The sequence below is a fragment of the Sorex araneus genome, chromosome 1, assembly GCF_027595985.1.
Source record: "Sorex araneus isolate mSorAra2 chromosome 1, mSorAra2.pri, whole genome shotgun sequence".
Classification (NCBI taxonomy): domain Eukaryota; kingdom Metazoa; phylum Chordata; class Mammalia; order Eulipotyphla; family Soricidae; genus Sorex; species Sorex araneus.
Genome location: NC_073302.1, coordinates 428,629,470 through 428,654,832, shown reverse-complemented (window position 1 = coordinate 428,654,832; position 25,363 = coordinate 428,629,470). Strand labels below are relative to the sequence as shown.

The 25,363-nt window shown below is 49.7% G+C and overlaps 1 protein-coding gene across 1 annotated transcript; it reads right to left on the bottom strand.

Moving 5' to 3' along the window:
- Positions 1–1,245: 1,245 nt before the first annotated feature.
- CPA2 (carboxypeptidase A2) lies at positions 1,246–24,949 on the bottom strand. The gene is given in 12 exon segments (XM_004608262.2): positions 1,246–1,299; positions 1,301–1,434; positions 7,622–7,706; positions 9,916–10,115; positions 11,704–11,794; positions 12,939–13,049; positions 14,446–14,544; positions 16,633–16,734; positions 19,050–19,142; positions 19,764–19,898; positions 21,075–21,156; positions 24,849–24,949. Coding segments are annotated over 12 exon segments (1,251 nt in total). The 5' UTR covers positions 24,914–24,949.
- Positions 24,950–25,363: the final 414 nt, after the last annotated feature.

Genomic DNA, 25,363 nt, shown 5'->3' with positions numbered 1-25,363 from the left:
AGGGCCAGAGCTCAGCAGTAGAGCACTTGCCTTGCATGACTGAGGCCCTGAGTTCAATTCCTGGCACCACAATTACATTCTGGGGTTGGGTTTGGGGGTGGGGGTAGGGGAGCCTCCGAAGTGGTGCTCAGGAGACCTGAGGACCTTCCCAGTGATTCCCAGCCAACCGGGCCAGCAGATCAACATGACGGCCAGAGCAGGTGGTGCTCCCAGGCCCTGTGGTGCTGGAGGTCACCTGGGCCTCCCCGGCAGCAGTTTGGGGCCTCGGGTGCACATGGTGCCTGCCTGGGGTCAAACCAGTCCGGCCACGTGCAATACATGCGCCTTAACCCCTGAACTATCTCTCCAGTGTATTATTAAAGTAAATATATGGAAGAAAGATGAAGGGCTGTCTCAATGACGTGTGCTCTAGGGCACTATAGATCAAAGGAATGATGTCTCAGTCGGGGAAATGGAGACGATGGCCGGGGAAGGTGACAGCGGTGGCGGGATTGCTATTGGACTATTGAATCTCTATAACAAATCATCGTGAACTACTTTGTAAACCGTGGTGGTTAAATGGAATGGAGGGGGCGGCGGGGGGAATTGAGGTTTCTACACCAACATAGAAACAGGGTTAGGGGGCCACGCAATAGCACAGCAGGCAGGTCACTTGCCTTGTACATGGTGAACCCCGGTTTGATCCCCAAAAGTCTATAGATTCCCTGAAACCCTGCCAGGAGTGATCCCTGAGCACTGCTGTTATGACCCAAAAACAAAATATAGAAGGAAGGAAGGAAGGAAGGAAGGAAGGAAGGAAGGAAGGAAGGAAGGAAGGAAGGAAGGAAGGAAGGAAGGAAGGAAGGAAGGAAGGAAGGAAGTAGGGAGGGAGGGAGGGAGGGAGGGAGGAAGGGAGGGAGGGAAGGAAGGAGGGAGGGAAGGAAGGAAGGAGGGAAGAAGGGAAGAAGGGTGGGAAGGAAGGACGGAAGGGAGGGAGGGAAGAAGGGTGGGAAGGAGGGAGGGAGGGGAGGGAGGGAGGAAGGAAGGAAGGAAGGAAGGAAGGAAGGAAGGAAGGAAGGAAGGAAGGAAGGAAGGAAGGAAGGAAGGAGGAAGGAAGGAAGGAAGGAAGGAAGGAAGGAAGGAAGGAAGGAAGGAAAAAGAAAAAAAAGCCATGTTTAGGAAAATAAGGATTCACAAAAAGGAATGATCACAATTTAATTTTGCTTCAAAACAAAGAGCTTTTAATGGCATCTGTTCGTTCCCAGACTAATAGGGGTGGTCCCGCACGTACTCCATGATGCTCTGCAGGCCCAGCCAGGTCCTCCTGGGCGGTGGGCAGGATCTGTTTGGCAGGCAGGAGGAAGCCGTATCTGCCGGTGTCTCTCAGCTCAAAGGCAAAAGAGTATCTGATGCCGTAGTCGTAGGCCCAGTCAATGCTTCCTCCGCTAGCCTGATCTGAAGGGCAGAGGAGAGTCAAGTGTGGTCATGTGGTTCCACCAGCACCTCACAGCCACGGGACTCCCTCCACCCTCCACATTCCCACAGGCTGGGCCTCTATCACACAAGTCCAACAACCCTCCATGCACAGAACCATAATCACAGACAAGCCAGGGCCCATCCTCACGGATGCTGAGCACGTTAGAGGGGATTCGGCTTACTAAAAAGCAAAATTCGGGGCTGAGTGATAGCACAGCGGGTAGGGCATTTGCCTTGCACACAGCCGACCCAGGTTCAATTCGTGGCATCCCATATGGTCCCCTGAGCACCGCCAGGAGTAATTCCTGAGTACAGAGCCAGGAGTAACCCCTGTGCATCGTCAGATGTGACCCAAACAGCAATAAAATAAAATAATAAATAAATAAATAAATAAATAAAAAGCAAAATACAAGGTGCATCCGAAAGCAAAAGGTATTGTAACAGACACTGCGCTCCATCCTTGGTGCACTCACAAGCATTCCACAACCCCCTACCCCCACCACTGAGAACACTTTGAGGGACCCCCGCCCCCCACTTCCTTCTTTAGACCAGGGTAAGGTACAAACGTTGTTTTCTCTAGTGGGAGAGGAGGGATGACAAAAGAATGAGACTGAGTTGCCGCCCTCGGGGGAACTTTCAACAGCAGGGCCGTGCGCTGGCCTCAGACAACCTGCCCAGCACCTGTGTGGGATGGTCTAAACCAGGAGGGTGACACGCAGCTGCGTGATGTATGGCCACCTGCGACAGGTGATGGAGGAGTGAGCTGGCATGAGCCGGTCCATCCACGTGACGATCACGTCTCAGAGTTGAGCTGCGGCCCCCACCCAAACCCACGCCCAGGGGTGACAGGGAGTGAGCACCAGCAGAGGGAGCACTTGTCCACTCTGGCCTAGGAATGGGGTGCGGGGGCAGGGAGGCAGGGAGGCGGGGCAGGGAGGCTCTCTGAGGAAGGGCAGGAGTAGGGGTTCTTACTTTGGGTGAACCCTGGTAACGGCGGCCACTTGGCTTTGCCCTCACCCAGAGCAGCTCAGATGCTCAGGGACCTACCCCTGGGGTGGATCTAAACCAAACCGCGAACAGACTTTGGGGGTGGCCCCAGCGCACAGTCTGTCGCACTGACAGGTCCAGAGTGGGCAGAGTAAGGCGCTCGGGGTCCAGGCCCAACTCTGCAACTCTCTGGCTGGGGTGGTCTGGGTTTCCCCTTTCTGTGTCCTATCCTGGGGGGGGTGAGGGGAGAGGGGGCTTGGGGAGAGACACTCTCAACCACCCGTTTTCACAGGTGAAGAAAGGAGGGAGGAGTGTGCTGCCCCAGGCAGATCAGAGATTAGCCTTAAAAATGGAAAACTAATTTTAATCAAATGCTTCCTTGGCAGTAGGGCTGTCTTTCTTGGGGGGAAACTCCAACAACAATAGTGAGTTTTGTGTTGAATTATGAAATGGAATCAAGGTAAAGAGAAAATGAAGTGAAATTCATCAGTTATGCAGTTGGGGGTGGGGGGCGGGGGTGGGAGGTATACTGGGGTTTTTGGTGGTGGAATATGGGCACTGGTGAAGGGATGGGTGTTTGAATATTGTATAACGGAGACATAAGCCTGAGAACTTTGTAACTTTCCACATGGTGATTCAATATAAATAAGTAAATAAATAATTTTTTTAAAAAAATAGGCAACGGGGGCCGGAGCGATTGTATAGCAGGAAGGGCATTCACCTTGCACGCAGCCGACCCGGGTTCGATTCCCAGCATCCCATATGGTCCCCCCTAGCACCACCAGGAGTAATTCCTGAGTGCAGAGCCAGGATAACCCCTGAGCATCTCTGAGTGTGACCCAAAAAGCAAATATATATATATATATATATATATATATATATATATATATATATATATATATAAAACGAGGGGCTGGGGGGCCGACCAGGGGCTGGACTCATGCTCCACATGCAGGGGGAGAAGAGTCGATCCCCAGAACCATTGGAGCACCACTGAGCACTCAGCACCCTGAGCACCACCAGGAATGACCCTGGCGCGGTCAAGAGTGGCCCTAAGGACCACTAAGTGTGTGTGGGGGCCCCCAATACACACCAAAATGGGCAACAAAAAGCTGCAAAGTTGTTCATTTCCCCTTCAGTTGGCCACCTTGCCTGGGGACGATACACCCAAGAGATCATCACAAAGAAATAAGGTGAGGCCGGAATGTGGCTCAGTGCCCGAGTACAGACTTAACACATAGAAGAGCTTGGGGTCACAGCCCAGCACCCACATTTTCAAAACAGAAAAGAAAAAGTGTTTGTACCAACTTAGTCATAATAGCATAAGTGCTATTGTTTCACTATATATATATGTATATATAGTGAAACAATCCACTATATATAGTGAAACAATCCAAACATCCCATAATAAGGATATAGCAGGACAAAGGAATAACAACATACCCCCAAAATGGAACTACAAATGCTTCCAACTACATAGGAAATGATGTTAATTGGGAAAAGGTGAATACAAAAATAGGACACAGACACTAATTAAAATGACGTAGCTTTGTGCTCATTGAGAAAAGCCACTCATGAAAAGGGAAATGGTAATAATATATGATTATTGGATTTCTGTTATGTCAGGTTTTTCTAATGGGTCTTGGGAAGGGAGGGGAGAGGAGGGAAGGGGAGTGGAGGGGAGGCAAAGGGAGGAGGCATGGGTGGAGAGGGGAGCAGAGGAGAGGCTGGGGTGGGGGGAGCTATTTTCATGGCCTCGAGCTATCACAAGGCTGGGAGCTTTGCGTCTCTGTGAGGTGCTGAGACCCAAGACCACTTCCCAGGGGCTCAGGACTCCCACTGCGAGAGCCACGAGCCAGGGAGAGAACCCAGTGCAGGAGGCCCGGGTTCAACCCCAGCACTCGCAGAAGCACAGGGCTAGGCATGGCCCCAAGCAAAATGAGACTAAATGAAAGCCATGACCCCCAAGTGGCTGCGCCCTCAGACCCCCATTCCAGGGAAAGCTCTGCTCAGACCCCGCACTCTGCACCCTAAGATCCTGCCTCAAGTGGCCCTCTGAGTGGTCCCACGGTTCTCTCTTCTCCCAGCCCTGGCCTGGCCCTGCCTCGGTCATATCTTCCTTTTTCACTGATTCTTCCACTACAGAGATTAAGAAGGCTCAGTTTCTCTGTCTCTCTGTTTCTTTGTCTCTCTGTCTGTCTGTCTCTCTGCCTGTCTGTCTCTGTCTGTCTCTGTCTGTCTGTCTGTCTCTCCCTTCCCCCTCCCCGGGGAAGGGGGTCACACTCAGCTGTGCTCAGGGGCTATTCCTGGCTCAGGGCTTAGGGGTAGCTCCGGGCAGTGCTCAGGAACCGTCCTGTACCAGGCATCAAGCCCGGGCCTCCTCCAGGCAAAATCTGCACTCAGCCTGTTGAGCTGGCACTCTAACCCAATAAGGAAGTTTCAGAAGGAGGAAGAAAGGAAGGGAGGGAGGAAAGGGAGGAAGAAATGGAGGGTGTAAGAGGGAGAGAAGGGAGGGGAGAGAGAGGGGAAGGGAAGAGAAAGAGAGGAGAGAGGGAGGAAGAAAGGGAAAGAAAGAAAGAAAGAAAGAAAGAAAGAAAGAAAGAAAGAAAGAAAGAAAGAAAGAAAGAAAGAAAGAAAGAAAGAAAGGAAGGAAGGAAGGAAGGAAGGAAGGAAGGAAGGAAGGAAGGAAGGAAGGAAGGAAGGAAGGAAGGAAGGAAGGAAGGAGAAAGAAAAGGAAGGAAGGAAGGAAGGGAAGGAAGAGAAAGAAAAGGAAGGAAGGAAGGAAGGAAGGAAGGAAGGAAGGAAGGAAGGAAGGAAGGAAGGAAGGAAGGAAGGAAGGAAGGAAAAGAAAGCCTTCTTCTGTCCAAGCTCCTCTTAAAAGGACTACACAGCCACCCCCAGATGCCCACCCAGCCCCCTCACCTGGACCCTCTTGCTAACCTCACCAACTTCTGAAACCGCTCTGTAAAGTCATCAGTACGTTACTGAGCCGACTCCAGAGGGTGTGTTCTGTCCTGGCCATGCTTGACCTTTCTGGCCTGTCGTAGTTGGCCACCGGCTCCTCTCCAAACAACACTCCCTCCCTGGTTTCCGTCCCACAGGCCACCCTGCCTCGCTGCTGCAAGTCCCTCCAGGCTGCTGGCGCCTTCCACTGTCCCGTCTCCGCAGCCCCTCTGCCCAGGGCCCTCCACACCAAGGATCCCCCACTCTCTCGCGCCAACACCTTTTCTACCTTCACCCCGCTCCCCTGTCTCAGCTCAGCGTGCCCGGAGCAAGGATCTCCGCCTCAGTTCACCACACCATTCAGAAACTCCCCACAGCCAATAAGTGACAGGTTCCTTTCGGCTTCACTTCCAGACTCCCTTCCACCCCCACAGGCATAGCGCCAGCTTGGGTCACCCTCTGTCCCTCAACTCCGTCTCCTCTTTCTGTGTCATGTTCTCTACCCTCTTCCTCACAAATCTCATCTAAAACACACTTAGGGGCTGGAGTAATAGCACAACGGGTAGGGCGTTTGCCTTGCATGCAGCCGACCCGGGTTCGATTCCCAGCATCCCATATGGTCCTCTGAGCACTGCCAGGGGTAATTCCTGAGTGCAGAACCAGGAGTAACCCCTGCGCATCACCGGGTGTGACCCAAAAAGCAAAAAATAAATAAATAAATAAATAAATAAAATAAAACACACTTAGTCTCTACCCTCACCACTCCACCAAAACCTGTCCAATGGCTCCCAGAAACCTTTGAGTTAAAATTTAAACTCCTTAATGTGGGATTGCAAGACACCTGGACCCCTGCCCCCCACTTCTGGCCCCCACCATTTTTCTTTTTTTTTTTTGGCTTTTTGGGTCACACCCGACAATGCACAGGGGTTACTCCTGGCTCATGCACTCAGGAATTACTCCTGGCGGTGCTCGGGGGAAACGCCCTACCCGCTGTGCTATTGCTCCAGCCCTTGCCCCCCCCCCCCCACCATTCTTACCACTTTGATCCCAACAGTTCCAAATCTCCCTGCCGTGCCCAAAGCTGATCAAGCTGCCATGTTTCATGAGCTGGGAACTAACCAAAGATGCATCACGCCTTTTCCCTTTCTCTAGTTATCTAGGTGGTCCCCAACTTGTGCCCTCTTCAGCAAAGCTTTTCCTGACTCTCCCACTGGGAATCCTTCCAACTTGCTAATCATTTTGTCCCAAGGGCAGTGCCCTGTGTCCCTATCCTACTCAAGTCCGTCCATCTTCCCGTTCCTCCCCTTGTGACACGAGGAGCCCTCTGTGGTTCCATTATGTCCCCAGCATCAGACTCCATCAGTAGCACGCAGCAGTTGTTTAACACGGGGTGTGGAACACAGCAACGCCTCCAGGAGGCCTCTGCTTCCAGAAGGATATCTGGGCCTGACAGCAGTAGAGAATTCCTGGCATTCAACCTGGGAGTCGTGAGTCGTCCCTAAGGAGTGGGAGGATTTCCTGGGCAGTCTGCGAGCTAACTCCCCGGACTCGATCCTGACGCTGTCTGTGTTCCCGTCTTTCTCTTCATCTCCCCAGACTCTGCACTGCATGCACCCCAGCCTGCAGCCGTGCCTAGACTTGAACCATCTGGGCGCACTTCAAGAACTGCATCTTCTGTTCCCCTTCTCTAACCACTAGGTTACTCAGGATGTCAACCCCTCTTTGGGGAGGCAGGGGGGATCAGGGCTACACCCCATGGAGCTCAGGGGCTGTTTCAGCTTCTGGGCTCCGGAAGGAACGGGGGCCAGTGCTCAGGAGATGCTTTATGGCACCAGGGATTTAAACCTGGACCAGCCACAGGCAAGTCGAGCACCATTCTCTCTCTAGCTCTCGCTCTCTCAGATATGAGCTCCTCGGAGGCAGCGGCTTTCAGACAAGTGCATGCTCTAAGGTCAGATCCTGTAAAAAGCGTATTCTCTGCCAGACATTCCCCATCCTGAGAGGGGGCAGTAAGTATCAGGACAGAGAGAGGGAGAGCACAAAGCCCAAAGAATCAAGAGGTTCTTCTCTTCTGTATGCGATGTAGCTTCTCTCTCATGGAGGGAAATTGGATGAGACTGAGTTCGAGGCATGAAGACCCATCCCTTTCACATCCAGGCCTTTAGGGATGTGCCCCCTCTGCCCGCCACAGACCCCCCCAGCCCCAACATCCTGGTGGGTCACATCAAATACTTACAGATGACGGAGCAGATAGGTCCCACCCTGTACTTGGTGCCATACAGACTTTCCACGGCTTTGGCAGCCTGCTGAGCCACTTGATTCTAGAGGGAGACAGAAGGAGACGTGCATGAAGAACACCGCTCTTTGGGGAGGGCACAGCCTGACGGCAGAATATGGAACGGGCTGGGGGGCTGGGGAGGATGCTGGCTTGGTGAGGCTTCGGCACAACATTCTTTTTTGTCTCAATCACTCGCACTGGGAAGTAAGCATGAGTGACTGCAACAATCACGTTGACTGGCTTGGAAACTACAGCGTGTGGTTCTGAGCGGTTTATCTGGTCTTTCAGGAGTTTCAGTACCCCAGGTGTGACTTTACCACTAGGGCTGGACGTGCGGACAGAAGCAGGGAGGCTGGGAGGGGTTAAAGGGAGCATGTTCTGACCTCAGGATGTACCAAAGAAGTGGACCTACACACACACACACACACACACACACACACACACGATCCCTGCATTGGCTTTTTTCCCCAGGACTGCCTCTTTTTTTCCAAGAAGTAGAGCTCAGCAAAAATATTTTCCATGATTTGAGGGTTCCAATTTCCACTGATTGAGGCTTTACTGTCCTTGCGAGGGATAAATGTAAGGTCTTGAACTTGGGTCCAGGGAAACAACTGTACAATTGCCAGAAGGGGGGAACCTGGCTCGGCAGAACCCTCTGAGAGCCTGGGGGTTTCAGCTGTCAATGAGCCCAATGTGAGTCATCGGCATGGGGCGACTGCCAAGGCATTAATGTGACCCGCAGCTGCATAAGCGCACGTGGACGCGGGCGGCCCCGGTCCCGGTCCCGTTCCTGGTCCCGCTCGCTCGGCACCGGCTAGCCCACCAGCTTCACATTCACCACTGCTGGCTGCCCTGGCAGAACACAGACAAACAAGGCAGGTTCCCGAGCGCCTAAGGGCACTGGAGGTATTTGGCAGGGACCCGGGATAACCTAGGAGTAGTAGGTGACTGGGGTACAGGGAAAGAATCTATCTCTCCGAGGGAATCCATGGCTTTCGGTGGAAGAAGACAAATCAGGGCAAGTGGGTGAACCCCAGGGCTGTAGACTTTGACTCTACAAGAGAGGATGCAAACAATCACATCTGCCCAGAACAGATTTCCACATCGGCTTTGGATAAGCTCGGCTTCTCCACGTCTGCTCAAAGCGCCTTTTAGGTTGGTTTGTTTGACTGTTTGGGGGCCACACCTGGCACTGCTCAGGGGAACATATGTGGTGCCAGGATTCAAACATAAGATCAGGTGCATGCAAGGCGTGTGTGTAAACCGGGCCCTCCCTCTCCAGCCCCATCTTTCAGGTTTCTGTCAACCCTGATGTCCCCCCCCCCCCCGCCGCCACCAGCCCCGACTCCATCCCCAAACCTCCATTTGTTTGACCTTGAGTGGCAATCCTCACCATCAAAAGCCCGGACCCCTGCCCTACAGGGCTAACATCCAACTCAGGAGATGAAAGATACACCTGACTTTCAATAATCTAGTCCATTTCTGCCAGGGGCTGCAGGCGATAATCTATTTGAAAGTAAATTGACCAAAAGGTTCCATCTCGGGGCTTATCTCTAACATACAGGTTTCCAAACCCAAGCCTAAAAGCCCAATTGGAAATATTTGCACATTTTATTTAGCTGGGGACGGGGGGAGGGGGAATAGGGGGATAAGGCTTGCTCAATGATCAGTGTCACCCTCTGACTTAAGGCTGCCACCAATTTGCTCCGTCCTGAAACCCCCATGAAGGTGGTAGAGATGAACTGATGGGAGTAAATGTGTTCCCCCCAACATCACACACCCATGCATCACAATGCCGCCAAAGGCTCTGGGATGGCACTAGCTAAAGCACTGAAAATTGCGGTGTCCTAGCTGAGAGCATCTGACTACGGACGCGGGAATCTCAGGCCCAAATCCCAGCAGTTCTTTCCAAAGAAACGGAAAGCACGTCCTGAAGGCTTACGTTCAAATCAGACGCCTGTTCATTTAGACGGCGGCAACAGGCATCACACGCGGTCTTTTTCCCCAAAGATGCTCCATTTAAGAAAATCCCAAATGCGCCTGCCAAAGCTTCACCGGCCGCCTCACCCTTTTCGCAGCAGTTGGACACAATCTGCTTCCCTCCTCCTCTTCGTCTCCCACACCCAGTCCTCTCCCCGGCTCAGCGTCTAAACTTCGCATCTAAAACTTGCACACCCCCCCTTCTAAAACTTGCACATTCCCCCCCCACGCATGTTTGTGCTTGAGCTGACAGTGAAGCTGCAGAGACTCACCAGCTCATCGAATGTGTCTGACTTGCTACATTTATAGCCATAGGGGAACATCAGCAGCTGGGAGTAGCTGTGGATGGTAATGAAGGCCTTGAAGTTTCCATGGCTCTTGATGAAGTCCACGATGGATTTCACTTCCACTTCAGAGTTGGCGCTGGGTCCGTGGTAGGAGTCAGAGCAAGGTTTGTTGCTGGCTCCGGGTCCTGATGGGATTCAGAAGCAGTGAGAACAGGAGGCCCTGAACACAGCGGGCTAGCACACGTTCCCTAAGCCCCTCAATCTGGAAACCGGAGGAAGACTGTCCTGTGTTTAGAACAAACTGCTACCTCGGGGCAAAGCCAGCAAGAGTCGCCGAAATAATCCTGGACACATCTCCCTTGCTTAAAAAAAAAAAAAAATACGGTTCTGCCGTATAGCAGAAAACGATCAAATTGGATCATCTCCTCTCTGTGGGAATTTCCTGGAAGAAAAGCTACATTTAATATTATAGATGGAATTCCTGCATGGGGTGGGGGTTGAGCAAGCTCTTTTTTTTTTTTTCTGGGATCTTTTCCAATTCTAAAGAGTCTAAAATTCCCTGCGTCTCTAAGTCACAAAGCCACAAATGCAAGGAGCCTGGGTGAGCCTTCCTCACAGCGAGGGACTCACAGCTCCATTTGACCACCCAGCTGCCTTCGGCCTTGATTTGCTCAGCACCGAGAGGCTCTCTCGGGCCCCACCAGGGCTCTGAGTGCTGCAGAGACTCGAAGCGACTCCCCAGGGTCTTGCGATGATAGCGACAAAGCGTACACGCTGCCTAGCCTGTCACCTTATTTTCAAGATGATTTAATAAGAATAATTTTCAGGGAAATTTTTGACATTGAATTGCTAGGCTTTGTTCAATATTTTGGATTTGATGCTTTGATTTCTCTCTCCCTGCCCCCCTCTCCTTCCCCCCCCCCCCCGCCCCCGACACTTGGGAGGGAGGGAAAGAAAAGCAATTGTAAAAGCGATGAAGGAAGTTGCCACTCATCCATATCCTGCTGCAATTCCCTAGCGTGTCCTTTCTTGGTTCAATGATTTTCATTAATTCATTTGTCTTACAAATATTTCGTGATTGTCTCTGTGTTCCAGACACGGTGCTGGGTGTCAGGAATACGACAGTGAAAAAGACCGATTCTAACCTCACTGCTATTATACCTAATGAGGAAAAACCAAACAGATTTCACTCCGTGATTAGAGAAGCATTAGGGGCTTTAGCTGGTGCCCGCGCGCAGAAAGGAGCCAGGCCCCCATCAGCCCGCCACTGAACTCTGAAAAATTAGAGCTGCAAGTCAACAAAGACGGAGCGGAAAGCTAATATTTTCCCTTTGAATCTATTTTGAAAATCAATCTCTTAATCCTATTTGGACTTCTTTTTTTTTTTCGTTTTCTTTCTCGAAACATCCACAGATGATGTAATGCGTCTCCTCTGAACAGACCCTAAGGCCCTCTACTGGCAGATTCTGGACATCCTGAGGCACCCGCCATCGCACCCAGGTCTGGTTCTGGAAGCTCAGCGACCCCAGCCCAAGGCTCCGGCTGGAGGGGAAAGACCAAGATGGGAGCCACAGTGTATGAAAGGCTGCTTGGAGCTGTGTGTCTGCACTTCTCGCCTATGGAGGGAATTTAGTGGAGCAAATTTCTTTTTTTTCAAATAGGTGTTTAAAGGGTTTGCATCTTTGAAGGGGCGTAGCAGGGTGACGACAGCCCTGCAAAGCCCAGCTAAAAGCAAGCTTGATCAGAGAACATTCTGAGCATCCCTGCACTCACCGGCAAAGCCTGCGTCCCAGTTCCGATTAGGGTCAACACCAACACAGGCCCTTCCGGCCACCCTGGATCGGGTCTTGCGCCACATTCGGTTCTTTAAAAGCCCATCGAGAAAGAATAGGAGGATTGAGGAAGTGGAAGAGAGTCATTGAGCCTGATGAAGCAGGTCCCTTTAGAATTCTCTCCCTGGCAGGCTCCTGGAAGGCCCCTTTGGAAGTGCACTAATTTCCCTCGTCCACAGCCATGTCAACTTGCCCTCCCACCGGACTCTCCGTGGAGATTCTCACCGAGGTGAGAAGTGAATATTCCCCTCATCCCCCCATAAATACCTGCCAGACAAGAGCTCACAGAACACCAGTTCCATTAAGTGTTAACACACACACACACAACAATGTGGGGTAGAGCCTGTGGTCAATTATCGGGTGGAGGAAGGGGTGAGTAAAATAAATTAAATTGGCTCATATAGTTCTGAACTTGTACACTTTAGGGGTTGTTGATGATTGGGTTTTTTTTTGGGGGGTGCCTTATTATTTTTTTAAAGGACACTCCCAAGAGAAGGCTTCAAGTGAGCAGTATTTTCCAAACTTGGCTGAGGAACCCTTTCTCCACAGAGTTTCTGGTGAAATGAGTACTCGGATTTTTGTACCTGTTTCCACTGAGCACACATTGAAATATGCTATCGCAGTCAGCTCGCTCCTAAAATAAACCTGAAACTCTGATTCATGTGGAAAAAAAATACGGGGTCACCGCTGCCACAATGGTGTCTTGTAATGAAATTTTGAAGGGAATAAAAGAAACTACCTCATTGTGGTGACATGACAGAGAGTTTCTTCCACAGATTGTAAATTAAACGCTGGAAGCAGCGCGCTGCCCACCGAAATCCGACAACAATCTAATTGTCAGCAGGTAACATCCGCCTCCTCTTTTCCATCAATCCCACCACAAAAACACAGAGATAATTGGAACAAATCTCCTAGGTGACTCATGGCGAACACTGGGCTTGAACAGCCAGGTCTGTGGACCGACACCGGCTCTGATGGAGGCAGCGGGGGAAAGACACAGTATGTCACAGTAAGAAACCCAGCCCGGTAACTCCCCTCGGGGCCACCGAGGCATTAGGCACTGCTTACAGTAAATCCAGAAGAGAAAGATTCCCCTTCTTGTTTGTTTTTGACATTTTCGCACATCGCCTAAGAGGCTAGCAGAAGAAAGGAAAGGGGGACAAAACCCAGGCTTACGCTGGTGTGAGAGAACACATATCCATCGGGGTTTGTGACGGGGAGCAGGAAGAGATCCATCTGGTCCAACAGGGAAGTGATGAAGGCGTCCTTTCCATACTCAGTGGCAATCTGACCAGAGACAAGAAAACAAAAGTTGGTCTCTTCCATCATTTTGCCAAGGAAATCTAACACAATGTTCTGGCAGTGGATTTTATTTTCCTAAACACAAACTTGGTAACACTGGGTAATAATCGTCTTCCAGACTATAATTCTATCTTCCATTTTAATTTGATACACTAGTAATGCCCTTATTCTTACTTCTGCTCAGAAGAGTTCATTGATAATAAAAATCAGATCTCACTTAAGGCAGACTCTGGAAGGCAACAGAGTTCTTCCTATTCAAGCCGCTGAGGCAGTCTGCAAAGGTGGACAAATGGTGAATGTGGTGTGTAGGGTTCCTTGAGCCAAAACTAAAATGTTCAAGTTTCCCTGAATCACCCCATAGGGTACCTTTCCAAAAGCAGTCACCACCAATGTCAGGTTTCTTAAACATACAAAGACTTTTCTCAAGATACAGAGGGCCAGTGATATTCCATTTGGGGAATTAAATTTCTACTTGTGATCAATTGCAGTAGAGTTGAAGTTTCTGCTGGATTAAAATTTACTCATTTCCTGTGCTCAGCCATCCTAACGCATTATTATTCAACTGTTAAATATCCATTTCATAATACCCTAAAGGTAACCACATTTTAATTGAAGGGAAAAATGTATCAGTCGGTATGCACGTGGTTGCACATGCTTGAATGACCTGATGTGGATTGATTTTCTTTGCTCATGAATTAACATTCTGATTTATAGCGTGTCATTTTTGAATTTCTTAAGAAACACCAGGCGAGGTCACACCCCGGCCCCGGTGTCCTAACTCTTCTTGATTCCTACAAACATGTGGAAGAGAAGTATTAGTTCACCCTGACTTCAGAATCAAATTTGGAAAATGTGCAGAACTACCCACCTCCCTCCAACCTTACCTAATTCCACTTTAGATCAGTAGGGCAAGGGAAGCTCTTCTAAGCGCTCTATTTCTTCCATCTGAACCCTTTTTGTGTGTGTGATTTTACAGATTTCTGGCACATTGTGCCTCAGCGCTTGGAATTCCAAGCCTCAAAGCCAATTTTCTCCAGTCTGCTCTGAACGCTGAAATGGGAGTCCAGGATCTCTACCCTCTCTCCAATCTCCTGAAGCATGCTGTGTCTTTTAAATACAGCCCAGAGCGGCCGGCCGGCAGCGGAGGCTGCAAAGGCGGGCTGCTGAGTGGGACAATATCAGAAAATTAACTGCCGGGATGCTGAGTGGGGCAGTGTCGGAAAAGGATGAGCCGGGGGTTCCTGCCTGCATGTTAAGATGGGCTGGGGGCTGGCTGGGAGTCCGCGCCTCCATCACCCTGCTGGGACCCCTGGGGCTATTGTGTAGGCGAGAGAGGGCTGCCCCCCAGCAAGACACCAAGAAAAATTCGAGGCGTAATGACCTTATTGGCTGTCCACAGTGCAGTGGCCTGGGTAACCCACTCTCGAGCGTGGATCCCGGCGTCGAGCCAGATGGCGGGCTTGTTTCCTCCGGTGCTGAACTGCAAAAACAAGCGTGATGGAGAATGGTCCCCCGGCCGGCAGCCCGCACCCAGCCCTCTCCCCGCCCGGGAAGCTGCCTGCACTCTCCATTCACCAAGGGGAGAAAGGAGGTGTGTGGAGGCAGTGCCGCTGACAATGAACGGAGATTTGGGGGGGCTAACGTAAGCTTGAATGCGAGCTAATAAGAGTAGCACAGACCTTTTCTCCTTTGCTGTTAGTTAAAAACATGATTTATTTATTATTATATTTTTTTTACAAATTTTGTTACTGTGAATAATGCAATGACATGAAACTATGTTCCTCACATGTGACAAATTGAAAAAGGCAGGTTCCAGAATGGCATGACAGCCTTTTTTTTTTCTTTTTAAGGCTAGTGCGTACGTGTGCAGACACGTATGCACACAGACATGTGAAAATGGGAGAGAAAGAGAGAACAGAGGTTTTTTTAGACATTAATAGCCATGACGGCATAGCTATAGAATTAGGATTACGGGAATATTTTTCCGGGGGGGGGGGAGAATTATTTCTCGATTTTCCAATTGTAAGCAATGATTGTGTTATTTTTACAATCAAAATTCTGCTGATAACCTTTTGAGTCCTTCATATAAAAAGGGAATGGTGGACTCTGGCGGTGCTTTCCAGAGTTTAAATTTTATGATCTAAGCGACTCTGTTTTATTTGGAACAGTGGCTCTGCCAATTGGATCCGTAAATGGGGAGGAAAAGATTATTTTTGCACCATCAACTTCCATCTCTGTGCAGCATGCTAAACATAGCAGATAAGGTAAATGAGAAATGCAAATCCTGGCTCAAAATTACATTTCACGGGTTTTAAGAGTTTTCCTTGAAAAGTGTTTCGTGTCTTTTCCTCCCAGAGTTCAAATGTGAAAAATGCAAGAAACTCTCCAAAACACCTTAACCGTCCTCAACCTCAACCACAGAACCACCGGGAGAGAAGGGTCGGGAAATTCAGGGAGGTGGGGGGAGAGAGGTGTGGTTTTCCTGACCAGGGTGCAGGAGAAGCCGGGGCTGCGGGGGAAATAGGGAGGTAGTAAATATTAGCAAATGGAGCAGGGTGTCAGGAAGCAGGAAACCCACCAGCCCTCCACCCGCCTCTTTTTTCGGGCAAATGCTCTGGAGAAATCCATGTGTCCCGGTAGTCCTCTGCTCAGAGCCCTAACATTCCCAAATGTAGCCGGGAGTTGGGACATTATCTGGTTGTTGTTTTGTGGGGTTTTGTGTTTTTTATGGGGGGGGTGGGTTTGGGTTTTTTTGGGGGGTGTGAGTTTGATTCTTCCCGCACGCCGCCCCCACCCCCTCTTTCTAGGAAATCTGGGATAATCATTTTCACTTTTTTTTTTTTTTCAAAACCAAATGAAAGGCTTTTTTGAGCGGCTCAGCCCAGGCTGGGGTTAGAGGTCGGGGTGCAACTCCGCCTTAGCACCCCCAAGACCCCCCGCGTGTCTGCGCGGCGTGGCCGCCCAGACCCCATCTCCTCCCTTCCTGGTTTCTGTTTTAATTCAACTCAGGCAGTGGCTGGGTGGTGGGCGGTGGGGAGGGGGGTCCCCTACCCCACTCTCTTAATCTCTTAGGTTAAAAAAAAAAAAGGAAAGAAAGAGAAATGAGGCACAGAATTACCTTAATAGCAGAAAATCCCGCGCCCCCCGCCCCCGCTCACCCCATGTCCCCCCCCCAACTCCGGAGGCCCCCTGCCCCCCTCCACCGGGGTCTGCGCCCCCCGCCCCCTTCCTGTGTTTCTATTGGCGCGTTGGCTCGGGGTCCCGGCGAGCAAATCTATCTCGAGCGGCGCCGTAATTCACTCCTGCAGCCCGGCTTGCACAGGGGAGAGAAAAAGGGGGGAAAAAAAGCAACCCAAGAAAGGATGGGGGGAGGGGTGGTGGCGGGGAGAAACCAGCGAGGACCGGTTCGGAGCGGGGAAAGGGAGGGCTGGGGGGCAGGGCTGGCGGAAAAGACAGACAGACAGATGGCCCGCCTGGGCGGCGCGGGCTTCTCGAAGCTTCGGGGAGGACCAGCCTCCGCCGCGCTCCTCCCGCCCCCACCCCGCCCCGCCCCCCGCCCCCCGGGTACCTTGAGCACGTTCATGGGCCGCTTTTCGAAAGAATGGCCAATATTCACTTTGCTCACTAGACCGGGGTGCTCGGCCACGATGTGGTCCATTTCTTGGTAAATCTGAAATGTGGACGACAAACATTTGCAAATGAATGGGCTTTGCAAAAAAAAGAATTGCTGGGCCGCCTCCTGGCGCGTGGCATCTCCCGGGCCTCTCCTTTCCCATTCCCTGGGGTTGCGGGGGGACGCGGGAGAGGGTGGTCCGGCAGATGGGGTGGGATTGTGCAGGGTCTGGGGAAGGCGCGTCCCGGGACAGCTGCAGGAGCTGGGAAGGAAGAAGCCATTTTGCTGCAGCAGCGGAGCAAAATGGCATTTTCTCTGGCTCCTGGCTCTTTTATTTTTTTTCCTTTATTTTTTTTTTATGCCTCGCTCAGGGATGCAACTTTTCATACCTGGGAGTATCTCCACCTTGCAGCCAGAGAGACACCAATAATAGTGGGCACCCCCACCCCAGTCCGCCCCCAACAGCAACCCACCCCCACCCCTATTCTCTGGTCCTCCAAGAAAAGGTGGATTTAGAAGCAGAAAAACAGCCTGGCGAGTGCCAATAGGGGGCCAGCCTCAGATGCACTTTGGTCCCCAGCTACTCGGCTCCTATTTGCAAGGCTGATTGAAATTCTGTGCAGCTGGGGCGTCCAAGCCGTGTCCATTGCTGGGATTGAGACATGCCTGGGTGTGTCTGGAGAGTTAACGGCTTGAAAACAGTTCCTCCAGCTGTTGCCAACATTTGCTCTCCATAGGACACAGACACTAATTTGTGAGGCCCCGGGGAAGGCGACAGCGCGCGACTTGCTCCTTTCTCCCTGCCTGTTACCGGATCACAAGCCTTTAGCTGCAGCAGCTCTTGGGCCCAAACTATTTCAAATTTACAAAGTAGCGACTTCCTTGAGGAAAGATGGTGGGAAGAGGCCAGGACAAAGGCTGTTGGTAGGATGCCCACCAGGCCCACCTTGCAACACAACCAAACACCTAAAAGAAGGTGTAACCCCCCCCTGATGCTCTGCCACAAGGACAGTGACAACACTGGGAGGTGGGGGGGAAGGGGGAAGGAATTTGAGGGACCACACCCACAGATGGTCTGTGCTCCAGAGTCACTCCTGGTGGTGCTGGGGGACTGTAGCGATGCACAGGGGTTACTCCTGGCTTTGCACTCAGGAATCACTCCTGGCGGTGCTCAGGGGACCATATGGGATGCTGGGAATCAAACCCGAGTCGGCCGCGTGCAAGGCAAACGCCCTACCCGCTGTGCTATCGCTCCAGCCCTGGGAATTTTTTTTTTAATAAAATAATTACAAATGGAAAGTAGTAGAGGGAGCATCTAATATAGAGGCTCCAAGTGATATTGCTTCCTAAACCCCCAATCCTATCTCTTGACAGTAGAACAAAAGACTGCAAGTAGTTCAGAGCCCGTGTTTGGCCCCCCAAGGAAGTTTAAGTGAAGTCGATTGTTGCCATCAAATCAATTAGGGAGAAAAATATCAGAGTTTTTCATGTTTTCAAATTACTGATGGAGCTGAGAAGATACTAAAGGGGATTAAGGTGCTTGTCACCCAGCACTCCAGAGGATCCCCAGAGCCTGGCCAGGGGTGACCCCCAAGTACAGAGCCAGGAGCTGCCCCTGAGCACCATTGTATGTCACCCAAAAACAAAATAATTTTTAATTTTTAAAAATGCAATTGCTGGTTGAGGGAGCTGGGGAAGACATAAGACAGAGGGCAAGGTGCTTGCTTTATATGCACCCAACCCAGGTTCGATCCCTGGCACCACATCCCAAGCCCCACCAGGAGTGATTTCTGAGCACAGAGCCAGGAGTAAGCTCTGAGCACCACCAGGTGTGTCCCTTCCCCTCCCCCCATCCAACAGAATAGAACAAAACAATTGCTGATTGGAGGAATACCTATCAGACACTTCCTCCCAGACTTTCCTACTTCCCTACCTCTGCCCTTAATTCCCTAATCTCATCCCTTCCGCCACCACCCCCACTCCAAATTAAAGCCAAAAGACCCCCTGTTCCCTCCCCCCGCCCCCAAGAAAAGTGCAGCACTTTCCAGATGGCAGTCGTACCCCATACTTAAGGGAGGAGGAAAGGGGCGTTCTTTGTACCAGCAGCACCCAGGGATAAGCCCAGACTGGCACCACGAGCAGAGGTTTAGCCACCCCCAGGTCTAGGAACTCTGGCGGGTTTTGAGGGGCTGAGTGCTGGTTCCCTGCTCCATGCCAGCCATGCGCACTGTTCCCCAATGATTTTGTGGGCAAAGCAGGGGAGACATGACCCACAGCGATCTGGGGCAGAGCCTGGGCAAGTGGAAGCAGGGGTGTCATCCAAGGAGAGAATGGCCCATTTCCCCGAGACCTCTTCATTTTGCAGCGCCTACCTCGTCCAAAGTATGGTAAGTCTCGAAGTTGAAGTTTCCATTTCGTTCCCTCTGATTCAACAGCATTTCTTCTTTCTCTTCATCCAGAAGAGCCTAAGACACACAGTCATGTCTAGGATTAGTTTGTGGGATTACATGGGATCTGCAATTATGTAGGAAAGGGTCAAATTTAGGTCCCCAGTCCCAAATATGTTCTATAAGCTTTCGAGGGCTTGCCTTGCTTTTACTTGGCAGCACCTTGAAAAGATATGGAGTATTAACTGGTTTTCTGGTCAACCAGACACTTGTCCCTGCAGGATGACAATTCGTTTAAGGCTTATCTTATAGTTAACCTAGAGTTAACTTATAGTTCTTCCTTTCAGAGAAACCCAGGGTCCGGGTTCCCCTCCAATTAAAAACCAGATCAAAAACGTCTTCCTTTCACCAGTTTTGACTAGATCCTTCAGTGTGTAATTTGTATATTTCATGCAGTCGACTTTCTTGCCCTTTGCTTTCGATTTTTTTTTTTATTGGTACATCTTCCATAGCCTGAATGTGAAAGGAAGAGGGATAGTGCCTCACTTCTACTCTGCAGAAGTGGCCCAGGCTCCTGAGGAAGGTTCCAGTGGCAATTAGGGTCCCTCCTTAGCAGAGGGTTCCCAAGCATAGCTGAGGGCAGACTTCCGGTCCACAGAACAAGCAAGCACCTAGAAGGAGGGTCAGTGGGAGAATTACCTGAACATCTTCAATCATGATGGAATAATCAATTCCCTGAAGCTCCAAGAAAACTTTGACTGCCTGGAGGCTGACAAAGGGAACTCGGACGTGGACAGTCTCCCCTGAGGTGGTGGGTGACTTCCAGAAATCAAGCTGAGAGGAATAAAAGACCAAAGCAGCAGTGGGTCATTCCAGTGTATCAAACGCTGATACCAGAACTGATAGATTTCAAGAAACTAACTTGTATTTTTTTTTAATCTTGATTCAACAAGATTTAAAGCACTCAATATTGCCCCCCCCCCAAAAAAAAAGACTTGTAAATATCCAGGCATCCACAAATTACATCAAAAAGCATGTTACCTTGATCCTCCCCCTTAGATATTTAAAAATGACAGAAGGGCGCTAGAGATATAGTACAGTGGTTAGGGTGCTTGCCTGGCACTCAGCCAAACTGAGTTTGTCCCTCAGTACTCCAGGTGGTCCTTGAGCCCTGCCAAGAGGGACCCTTGAGTGCAGAGCTGTAGTAAGCCCTGAGCACAACCAAGTCAGGCCCAAACCCTCCCCCCAATTTGTTTTTAATAGCAGAAGGAAAAGATTATTTTAAATTATGACAGCGTTTTTACAGGTTGACATTCATATGATTGCATTCATTCTGTAACAACGGTAATGCTACAAATCATTTTTAGAAGGGAAATACTACATTAGAGGTAGCCAACAATTCGTCAGTGTAACTTTGACACTCCATCCCTCTATATAGCCTTACAGTAAGCTTGTGAGATAGGAGAATGATACCATTATTCTCATTAATAGAAATAGAAAAACGGAACCCAAGTGCAGCAGATGGCTTGCCCAGTGTCACGTTATTGGAATTAGAGAGCAACTTTCTGCATCCTAGCTCTATAAATTAGTATGTGTTACTGGTTGAAGATAGGAAAGTCCAGAGTAAGAGAATTTGATCATTGGATCACTGGGGCCGGAGAGATAGTACAGTGGGTAGGCATTTTCTTTGCACATGGCCAACCTGGGTTCAATGCCCAGCACCCCACATGGTCCCCCAAGCACTTGCAAGAGTAATTCCTGAGTGAGTGCAGAGCCAGGAGTAATCCCTAAGCATTGTTGGGTATGGACCCAAAACAGAGAGAGAGAGAGAGAGAGAGAGAGATCACGCTTGTTTATTTACACCACGGGTGTACTCAGCAGTGGTGTGCATGCTTCACATGTGTGAGGTCCTGACTCAATTCGGAGGACCAAAAACCTTCATGATCACTCATTTCCACCATCATGTGGATCAGGCTGCTCAGGAAATAGAAGATCCTCCACCAGCGATACCTGAAGGTCCTCTTCAGCCTCCAGTTCCAACAGATTCTTAATTTGATCTTCATTCTTGGGAGTGACCTCAAGAACTTGGTCTCTAAGGAATGTAAGCACAGACATGACCTTAAGAACAAAACCAGGATCTATTCTGTGTTCCTTCCTGCCCCTGTGGGTGTTCACTTGTCACCTAGAAGAGGTTATGGGACAACTGTCACTTCCTATTGATAATGGAGAAACTAAGAAAGAGTTGGCTGGTGGACCAGAGCAATAGTACAGCAGGTTGGGCATTTGGGTTTGATCCTCAGCATCCCATATAATCCCTTGAGCACAGCCAGGAGTAATTCCTGAGTGCCCTGAGCCAGGAGTAACCCTGGAGCCCTGCCAGGTGGGTAACCCAAAAACAAAACATTTGATGAGCTCATCACCAGAATGAGGAGCTGCTGGAAGAGCCTTTCTTTCCCTCAAGGAAATATTATCTCAGCGATAATTAAGTGGTGCACCAGCTCCTAGCAGGAAGCTTGCCACTGAAGTTACCTTTCCTTTAGCTAATGATTATTTATCAAAAACACCTGCTGCTCATAAAGCCCCGGCTTTTAAAACTTGTCTGTTCCTGTTTTTCAGAAATAGGCTGGTCTGTTTGTTTTTTAATGTGGAATCATTGTTTTTAATGTGAAATTATACTTGTAACTACTTATAAGAGGAATTGAATTGACATATGGGAAAATCTGGGATTTGTGTGGGGGGAGGTGGGAGTGATGGGAATAAACTAAAAGGGGATCAGAGTTTTCATTTCTAGTGAAATCAAGATGTGGCCAATTTATTCCTGTGACTCAAACTTGGGGCAGGTTAGGGATACTCAGGACCCAGAAAAATCAAGTCATGGTCTGTGTGTAGGGACACACATTCATATTTGTACAAAAAACTCAAAGATAGTAGGATTAGAGAGATAGAACAGGGAGTAAGGGCCTGGCTTTGTATGACATCTACCCAGGTTTGAACTCCGGCTCCTACATTTAATGCCCCACACACTACCAGTACTCACTCCTGAGCATCACCTGATGTGGCAAAATAATAATCCCCCAAAAGTAAAACTAAGTAGAACTATAGCACTGTCATCCCATTGTTCATCGATTTGCTCGAGTGCTCAAGCGGGCATCCGTAACATCTCCATTGTAAGACTTGTTGTTGCTGTTTTTTTGACATATCGAATACGCCACGGGTAGCTTGCCAGGCTCTGCTGTGCAGGCAGAATACTCTCGGTAACTTGCCCGGCTCTTGTAAAAATATCAAGGAGAGGAGTTGAACCAATAGTACAGTGAGTAGGAAGGAGTTTGCCTTGCACGCAGCCAACCTGCCAACTTGGGTTCAAGCCTCTGCATCCCACATGGTTCCCTGAACATCGCCAGGAGTGATTCCTGAGTGCAGGGCCAGGAGTAAGCCCTGAGCATGATCAGGTGTGGCTCCAGAACAAACAGCAACACCAAAAATAAAATCAAGGACAGGAACAGAGAGATAACACAGCAGGTTAAGGCACGAGGCCTGGTTGGTTCCATTCCCAGCACCACCAGGAGTGATCCCTGAGCACAGAGCCAGGAACAAGGCCTCAGTACCACTGGGAGTGACCCAAAATCCAAAAAATAAAAAATAACAGAGAGAGACTAGAGACTAGTTGGGGAAATTACAGCTTGCAGCCATTCCTTCCTAGCGGAGGCTCCTCCTCTGTCCTCCTCTGTCCCTTCCTCTAAACAGACGGACTGACTTCCAGAGTCCCTGTCCTTCCCACATATGCAATGAGAAAGAAATTGATGAGTGGGGGCCGAAGACATAGTACAGCAGGGAGGGGACTTGCATTATAGGCAGCCAACCCGGGTTCCATCTCCAGCACCACATATGGTCCCTTTGAGCCCCACTAGGAGTCATCCATGAGCACAGAGCCAGGAGTGAGCACTGCTGGATATGACCCCAAACCCCCCCCCCCCAAAAAAAAGAGAATTTTCATCTTTAAAAAGAAAATTGATAGGGGCTGGATTGATATCACTGCAGGTAGGGCATTTGCTTTGCATGTGACAAACCGGGTTCAATCCCCGGCATCCCATATGGTTCCCAAGCAACGCCAGAAGTAATTCCTGAGTGCAGAGCCAAGAGTAATCCCATGAGCATTGCTGGGTATGACCCAAAAAGCAAAAACAAAAAAAGCAAACAAATAAATAAATAAAAAGTAAAAGAAAAATGATTAAAAAAAAGTCATAAACAAGGACCAGATCCCAGGCCTTTTAGAAGGAAATGCCATATACTTTCTACTGAACTCTAGGAGAATATGTAAGTGATGGAATGTGAGCTCTTCAAGACTTCCCTGACTCCAGTTTGAGACTGAAGTTCAAGCTTGAGTCTCATTCCTTTCGGCTATTTCCTAGATTTCCAGGACCCCTTCTCTTAGACAGGAAGGCTCAGGGGCCAAGGAGTGGCATAGAGGGGGCTGCAGCACATGCCAGGCAGGCAGGAGCCCCGGGTTCCATTCCCGGCACAGCATGGTCCCTTTAGCACTTCCAGGAAAGGCCCCCAGACAGGACCAGGTGTGACCCAAAATAAAAGACAAACAGAAGCACAAAGGTGTTGGGGAGGGGCTAGAGTGACAGCACAGCAGGTAGGGCATTTGCTTTGCACTGCGGCCTGCCGACCCAGGTTCAGGTTCAATTCCCACCATCCCATATGGTCCCCCGAGCACCGAGCACCACCAGGAGTAATTTCTGAGTACATGAGCCAGGATTAACCCCTGTGCACCACCAGGTGTGACCCAAAAAGAGGGGGGAAAAAAGAAGTATTGGGGAAAGTAATATATGAGACTGGTGTTTCCTAAGTAATGAGAGCCCTTTGGCTTGCTTGGCAAATAGAAGAGGGAGGGAGTAGGGGTCTGATGGTCAAGTGTTTGAATAAGGCTGGAGAGATAGTACGGGAACTAAAGTGCTCGTTTTGCATATGGCCAAACCAGGTTCAGTCCCCTGCCAGGAGTGATCCCTGAGCACAGAACTGGTTGTTAGCCCCCAAGTACCAATGGGTATGGCCTCTAAGCCCAAGAAAATAATGAATAAATGAAAATGATTGAATTGAAGTGGCAACATGGATCCACTCTTGTAGATCTGTATTGAACACTCCAGTAGTAAAAGCGCCTAGACATTCCAGAGCTGGTTCCGAGCTGGTTTAATCCTCTGATCATCCAATTTATTTGGCCACTTGATTATTTCCCTGAATACACTTCAAGAAATGCTCCTTATAGTCTCAGAGCCAAAGGACTTTGGAGCGAGGATGAAAATGACAAAGCTGTAAAGTTGGACTTGGGCTGAAATCTGTAGCCCTAAACAGGGCTCCCACTTTAAGAGGGTTCCCTGTCCAGGTGCCAGATCTAAACCTGGGTAGGGCAAGGGCTGACCAGGGGGTAAATCCCAGAAAGGTACAGAGGTGGCAGTGGGAGAGGAGCCCCTCATTACTGAGAGGACACTGAGATAAGGAATCAAACACCTGTATTTCTACTGATGTCTGTTACCCCTCCTTTCTGATCATCAAAAGGAAACATGAGTAAGGACAGAGAAATAGGGCACTATGTGGTCAGTCTTCACGTTTTCCCTGTTTAAATGACTCCCCTCTAACCTCCCCGCCTCTCGACATTCCCACTCTTCCGCTCTAAGTCACTTTCTCCAAAAAATGCTGACTTTTGCACCCATTATTCTAGCCTCATTTAGTAAGAGACCCCAAGAAGCCAAATTTGAACAGACACCAGAAAGTATAACTTACCCCACGAATGTTTCTCTGCAGTAGACAAGGCCCAAAAGGGCACTCAAAACCAGGATCAACCTCATGGTCAAGAGTTTTCCTGAGTCCAGAGTTCTACAACTCCTCAACTTTATTTATAGGGCCCACGACAGGGGCGGATGGATAGACAGTGAATTTCCACATGGTAAAATTCCCACCTGGCTCTAAAAAAAATCTCAAGGTCATATACAACCACCTGTGTACTCCCACCGCTTGGTACATTTTCCAGTTCTGCAGTGAGATAACCAACCCAAGTGGAAAGAAAACAAAATGGCTCGAGCATATCAAGGGCAAATCATGAAGCTATGATTTAGAACATCAAGTGCCACTAACTCTGAGCAGTGACAAAGGCCAGATTGATAGACCAAAGGGTGAAGGTCCCTTCTGAGTCTCTGACCAAAGATAAAGGGGGGGGGACAACATTTATAGTAATTACTGCAGCATCCTATCACATTCCATTAGTTTGCTCATTTGTTTATTTTTATAATGTTTACCCT